At 38.6% G+C, this 7,343-nt stretch overlaps 1 protein-coding gene across 1 annotated transcript in view; it reads right to left on the bottom strand.

Moving 5' to 3' along the window:
• Positions 1-234: 234 nt before the first annotated feature.
• Positions 235-7,343, bottom strand: part of LOC107685312 (BMP/retinoic acid-inducible neural-specific protein 3-like) — a 32,072-nt gene continuing 24,963 nt past the window's right edge. The window contains exons 6-9 of the mRNA XM_016481863.1: positions 4,969-5,074; positions 4,582-4,818; positions 2,736-2,958; positions 235-1,381 (exon numbers count right to left, since the gene is read on the bottom strand). Of these exons, the coding sequence (XP_016337349.1) occupies positions 265-1,381; positions 2,736-2,958; positions 4,582-4,818; positions 4,969-5,074 (1,683 nt within the window). The 3' untranslated portion in view covers positions 235-264. The remainder of the gene's footprint in view (positions 1,382-2,735; positions 2,959-4,581; positions 4,819-4,968; positions 5,075-7,343) is intronic.

The following is a 7,343-nucleotide window of genomic DNA, read 5'->3' as shown; positions in this document are numbered from 1 at the left end:
TCACTGAAGCAAAAGAAAAAAAAACATATAAAAATTACAAACAAACACTCCATATATTTTTTTAAATCTCTTCTTTGAACTCAGTGTACTATACAATAAAAATCAGTCTGTTTTGAGCAAGATGATCTACTAGTGAAAGCAAAGTCACAAAAATCAGTGTCCAAAAGTTTCTCTATCACTGAAAGTCATTGCAGCTTTGACTTTAACAGTCTATTCTGCATTTTTACAGTTGTTCTATTGCTGTCTGCTATGATGCTTTAACCGTTAGCTACAGAGTTTAGTGGTCTCATAATCCAGAGAATTGGGGAGACGGGCATTAAAGGACTGGAGCGAGGCATGAATGCGCACTACCTCATTAGCTGTCAGTTTGAGACGGTGCCGTAATAAGCAGGAGAACAGGTCCAGAGGTTGCTGGCCTGGTGGAGAGAGTCGGTTGACCCGGTCTCGGATCTCCAGCAGCTGGAGCAAGGCTGAGTCCTGTGAGCCCTGCGTGTATGGATAGTCCAGCTGCAGGATCAAGTCCCGGATTGCTTCCGGGTCGAAATGCATACTGTAACCGAACACTTGAATGCTGTTAATCTTCATATACCCCAGATTTCTAGTAGGGTCAGCCATTTCCAACGGCTCCAGGTAAACGCTGTCATTGGCCCCGGTGCCTAGAGTTTTGATGCGGCTCCTCAGGTAAATATGGATGGTCTCAAAGAAGGTCTTCCACTTGTTGCCCAAAGTCAAGGTCCAGTTAAAGCATTCTAGTGGAAGATCCAGCTTAGCAGACTTCCAGTCTGGAAAATTGTTCTCGTTCACAGGAATTAACCAGCTTTCTGAGTGGCTCCCTCCGAAGGGATTGATGAAGAGCGTGAGCGCAGGTTCCAGAGTGCTGTTTTTAGTAAGGCATATTTGAAGGGAGATTCCTAAGAGCATATGGACCAGGTTGGATTTATATTTGTTACTCTTTAGCGTAAGCAACATCCTCTTCCTCCATGAAGGATCAAACCAGCTATTCAAACGCATGTCATTGCTGATGAAGATAGCATGGACCTCTAAGCGTCGATCGGCTCTCTGTAGGAGGTAGCGTAGCTCCAGATCTTGAAGATCAGTCTCAAAGCCCAGGTAGTTTTCGGTGGAATCTGCCACCATTGGTCGACAGGTCCCTTGACTTAACATGTAGCCGATGTTGCAACTTCCACAGCGAGTGTGGTTGTCGCTAGCACAAGCCGTGCAGGCGGCACCATCACCCACAGAGCATGGTGTGGGTACCTGGCAGTAACTATGGTCATATGCACAAATGCAGGTGTGCAGCTCTTCTGAGAAGGATCCTAGCTGGTTGTTCTCTGAGCAGTATAATAAAGACTGAAAGTAATTCAGCCAGTACGACTGTGGCCTATATTGTAGAAAAGATAAGATAAATATTAATATCAGTTAGACTGCCTAAACAATGACTGCTGAGTAGGGATGGGCAATATCTTATCGTTTGCGATATACCGGTAAAAATTCTCCCCGCGATAATAACAATAAAGTATAGTTGTTGACATATTTCTTTGTGCGAAAGTGCGGAGCGACATCGCGGAAGGCGGACGTGAAATTGAGGAGTAGCAGCCTATATCGCTAAATGAGGAGCTCGAGCTCCTTTTACAATCTGTAACTGGTTTGGTTAGGGCTGTACAGTGCACAAACAATCGGTCTGAATAAATGTACTACAGTAGCACATGTGCGATACAGTTTTGCATGTGTATGAGCCTGTTTACAAACCTGTTGTCCAACAAAGATATCATTTATTGACATGCTTTTTCTCCAAATTAACTTAATAACATATAGAGTGTTTTGTAATACTTATTTTTGTGACCAGACGTGGTTTCATATTACAGAATGATAGTATTATATACAGTGATAAAGACCATGTCGATTAACTTTGCATTATAAATATACTTTCCTTATAAAAATACCCAAGATTGAACAACACAGATAAAACATATATTTTGTGAAATCGTATATTTATTTTAAGTTTCATCAGTTAAAATGTCTCTTTTATTCAGCGATAACTGGATACCTTCCTGGAGCGTCGTCAGTAGTATCACTTCTGCTACGGATATGAGGAGTATCTGTGCAAGAGCGCCCTCCGGCTTCCAGTATGAATTAAACTGCGCAAGGGCACCCTCCGGCTTCCAGTATGAATAAAACAGTCATTACGTTATGTGTGTGTCAGTAATGCTCACAACACCCTATTTTGAGTAAAAATAGGAAAGATAATACTTTTCTCTAAAGAAACAGGATTCCCTGAATTATCATCATTGATATCGTTATCGCAATAAACACCAGAAATATCGTGATATATATTTTTAAGCCCATATCGCCCATCTCTACTGCTGCAACAGATACAGCAACTTTGTTCGTGCTTGGTAGCCAATGTAAAATCTAGGGCCTGAAGCAAAACCAGTTGAGAACCACTATACCAACTTTAGTCTTATTGATTGTGGTTAAACACAAAGTTGTCTCCCTGGAGACAAGAACACTAGTGCTCCCTTTCACTCTGAAGCATGCTGACAAACATTCCTCTTGGCAGCCCATGGAGTCTGAAATGCGGGCCACTCATGAACACAAGTAATAATGATGATAAACACTATGTGAAGAGTTTCCTCTCTGGATACAGTAATTGGGGGCATTATTCCATTTCGGAATTAAGTATCAGTGTATTTATCACCACAACAATGAGGAGATAATGAGTCTGTTGTGCTCACCTTTCACGCGGTAAGTTGATGTGGGGCTGCTTTTGGCACCTCTTGCTGAGGCTGAAGAGCTTGTAAACCACTCGCTGAGCTCGCTTGAAGAGACTTTTCATGCTGCTTTCCAGCTGCTCATAGCGCCGCTGAAATACACCATCCAGCGACCACAAATGTTGGATCATTGAGGAGTTGAGGAAGAAATTCTGCTGCAGCCTCATCAGAAATGTTTTGAACTCATCTGTAGAAGAAAGAATACGTTCTCTCAGATATAGGAGTGTTGTCATGTAAACTTGACTGAATAGTGGGTAAATGCCTGAATGCACTACCTTTATACTTCACTCTCCTTGACAATAAGAAGGAATCATTTCACTGAAGACACATTTTTTTTCTCAAGCAGTTCCTACAGAGTACTCCATTTTAGTTAATGAGGCAGAACGCTGAATGCCTTTGATGCTCCTAACAGAAGCTGAATGATACCTGAGAGAGTATGTATATCTGGCACTTCCTGATAGCTCTAACAACATAAACTTTGAAAGTAATTGAACTCTGGGATATTTTGGGAAGGGGGGAAAAGGATGACTGTGGAAGAAAAAAAAAATCCATGCGGTAATGGTCACTGTGGGTGACCTCGACAGGCAGTAATACAGTACCTAAACATTATGCTAAGTGCTCTCATTCATATGCTTGATGAAATATGCTGGATGGGCAATAAAGCATTTTATGGGTGATTAATTCTGCTCAACATACTGTAATGCAATATGTTGAGCAGGATCTTTTTTTCTAATCCCACACTGTCTCTGAAGGACATTGTGTGGGGAATGTCAGGATTCACTGAAAGGTGTTCATATTTATTCCGACGATTGACCAGTGTACATTAGACAAAAGTACATTAGACAAGACACCACAGGTCAACAGGGTAAAAAGTTGATTAATCACAGTACATTTTTGTGTATTACAAGTTTTCAGAAATGTTACATTCAAATATGCAAATCATGCAATATCTAATTAAATATGGACTAATTTGCATTGATTTCCACAACACAAATCTGAAAAATCTGATAAAGCCAGGTTCAAAATTCTTGTTTAATTTTTATTGACCTGTTAAAGTTGAAGGTTCTTTCACAGGAGATTTTGGATATCATTTTTTGCCACTACATAAATCTGAAAATACTGAGAACAGCCAGATTTTTTTCACCATGTTTATAGGAATAAAATATTATATAAATAATGTGAATGAAGATATATGAACAATCCTTCTGTAAAAACTTTTGAAATATAGATAGGAATGAAACTGTAAAGTGTGTGTGTGTGTGTGTGTGTGTGTGTGTGTGTGTGTGTGTGTGTGTGTGTGTGTGTGTAAGTACTGAAGTGGAGGTTTTTGGCTCAGTGCAGGGGAAAAAAATAAATAAAATAAAAACTAATTTTGAGAAAATGGCTTTAAAGAAATGTACTGTAATTGAAATCTGCAGTTGCAAATAGATAAGATTTAATAAAATAAACACTTAAATTTGTATTTTGGATGTTTTCTTTCCACTAGTCTGGAAAAAAGATTTGTTATAGAAGCAAAATAGCCTGAAATCTCAAAATCTGACTAGTACGTGAAAAAATGGTTTTGCCTGTAGTGTTAGTTAGTTAAGAGAGTTAAATGATTTAAGTTTGTGCATCTTCAGGAATGAATGAACAGTATTAAATACATAACTACATAACTTTCTAAACTACTATAATAACTACAAATAATTATACAATAAAATTCCAAAATAGGCTATAAATGAATGGTGATTGAGATGTTTCTTTAGAAGGGTACATGAATAATAAAAAGTAAAAGTGTTCAGCTGAAATATGATTGAATTCACTCTCCTACCTGAATCTTCAAACTCTTTGTAGGTAAGAGCCCATGATTCAGAGATTCGCAAAAGGCTTTCCTCCATGGCCTGAATATCCATGTAGGGGCAGTTGCATTCTGGGAACTTAGGGTCACATTTGCACCAGCAGTCATTGTCTCGACAGACAAAAGATCCCTCTCCATTGCAGGCAATGTAACTAAGAGCAGCTTGGACGAAAGTGTCTCTGAGATAATCTGGCAAAATGACCTGCAAGCCTTCAGTTACAGAGAAAAGAAAGATTGCTTTAAGAATACTGGGTTACCTGTATAAAGTGGTGTGATAATGAGCCTTTTGTGTTTCACATAAAAAAAATGCCCATCACAGTTTCAAAACTTGACATACTAGATTCGAACAACATTTTATACCTTGCAAATGGACTTTGTTTTCGGGACTCTGAACCAGCACAGAACTGACCGAATCAAGGTTGTCATAGTTACTGCAGCCGAGAGGGCCAGTCCTCGTTTCAGTTACCTGGGAAACAAAATTCAGACCACAAAATTATTAGTTTCACCATACGGTTACTGTACCATAGTATTTTACATGGAAAACAGCGTGTAACAAACTCTTTTCCCATGTTTTCCTTGTTAAAAGGGATAATAAGCAGCCTGGCTGTGAACAGATGCGTTATAAGAACTTCCTGTGCTTGGTGTGAGTCACTTGTCCCAGACATGGTGCTAATGCGCATGCAGTGGTGGTCCTTTCACAGATAATCACTTACTATTCTTCTCATCTTATTGAAAGAGCCGAGCAGGCTGTTGCACAATGTTTTTTCCTCTGCTCCGTTATGAAATGTATTTAATTGATTAGCTTCCGTATTCTTTCACACCCACAAAGAAAACAGAAGTCCATTTCTCTCTACAATGCAGAATGTTGTCTAACTTTAGCAGAGTACTTAATGATGGTCAGACTCTGTGTAGCCATATTGACTCAGGCATCTCAATTGACCTTTACTGCAAGCTAGCCCCACTATTATCCGCATTTGCAATCAGAGATCACACTTGATTTTTTCCTTCTCTTTTCTAGTCATCCTTCTCTCCTCATGACACGGAGAAGCACGCATAATTGATTCACACTTTTCTCTCTTATGGTGCCAGTGAACCTTCATCAATTCAGTGATCTCTTTCGATTCGGCCTGTCAGACAATATCTTTTCCAGGCTGACAGTTAGATAAGGTAAGACAAGGTTGTCTTCTGCCACTCCATCACAAACCCACTGAAGAGTCCAGCATTGGTAACAGGGAACTCTGCAGCATGAAGATTTGCACTATATGAGTGTTTTGGGTTTTTTTGTTTTTTTTTTCAATCTTGACCTTCAATGTTGCAGTTTTTTTTTTTTTTTTGGTTATCCTGGATAAAATCCTTTTATTCAGCAGGGACACATTAAATTGGTCAATTTTATTTGAAATAAATGCTGTTCTTTTGAGCTTTCTATTCATCAAAGAATCCTGAAAAGGGAATGCACCATGTTTTCCACAAAACATATGAAATAGCGCAGCTGTTTTAAACTGTGATAATAATAAGAGATGTTTCTTTAGCACCAGATCTGTATATTAAAATGATTTCTGAAGAAGCATGTGATACTAAAGACTGGAGTAATGGCTGCTGAAAATTTAGCTTTGCCATGAAAGGAATACATTGCATTTTAAAATATACTAAACTAGAAAACAGTTATTCAAATTGTACTAATATTTCACAGTATTATGGTTTTTAATTGTATTTTTGGATCAAATAAATGCAGCCTTGGTGAGCATAATCATTTTACCAACCCAAAAGTTTTGAACAGTAGTTTTTTTTTTTTCTTCTCAAGATGCAGTTTTAAGCAAGCAAATAAATAATTATATAGAAATAAATATATAGACAACTAGTTTTCCATCCTGACCCATCCCTAGTTACCACAGAACATATGGCCTGAATCAAGCAAAAGCTTGAACTGCAATAAAACACTAAGCTTAGCTCAGCAGCAATTGATTTTTTTATAACGACCATACCTGATGCAATCAGATGATACATCTATATGCTTTATTATTTAATGCACCATATGATGTGCCATATGGTAAAGGGCTACTGATTGATGAACAAGTGGAGCATGATATTAGATTTCCTTTACAGACAACAACTGTTATTCAAAGCAAATACTTTGCATGTCACAAAATACCTTGTAATTGCAAATTATAGGCCACCTGGACTTGCGTGATCCTCTGATGTTCGGCCTAATGTGAAACATCAACAGTCTGCTGTTGATTCTCACTCTGCATAGTGAGCAGCTATTATGGATCAGTCAAATATCTCAATTATAGCCTGAAAACAATATTCCGTCCCCAGTCAACACGTGAGATCATGCGATGATCACAGTGACATCACACGATCCTCATACTGTGAGCCTCACGGTGTGAGTAGTATATGAGCTCATTGTGAGTTCAATCGATCCTCATACTGTGATCCTCACGGTGTGAGTAGTATTTGAGCTCATTATGAAATCAAACGATCCTCATATTGTGATCCTCACAGTGTGAGTAATAGGTGAGAAATGGGATACGGGAAACACAGGACGTCATCTTTATAAAATACAGCGAGAAGTGGGAGTAGTGAGGATATCAAAATTGTATCAAGTTTAAGGGTTGGTCACATGTGGAATAAAACTTTAAAATGAATAAATAAACATCCAAAAGGATTATGTGAGCAGTGTTGCACACTTGAAATACGAGACTATAGACAAGCGTAATGAAATGAAGATCAGGTTC

The sequence above is a fragment of the Sinocyclocheilus anshuiensis genome, unplaced genomic scaffold (assembly GCF_001515605.1).
Source record: "Sinocyclocheilus anshuiensis isolate Anshui unplaced genomic scaffold, SAMN03320099.WGS_v1.1 scaffold385, whole genome shotgun sequence".
NCBI lineage: Eukaryota > Metazoa > Chordata > Actinopteri > Cypriniformes > Cyprinidae > Sinocyclocheilus > Sinocyclocheilus anshuiensis.
This window is presented reverse-complemented; position numbering and strand designations above follow the sequence as displayed.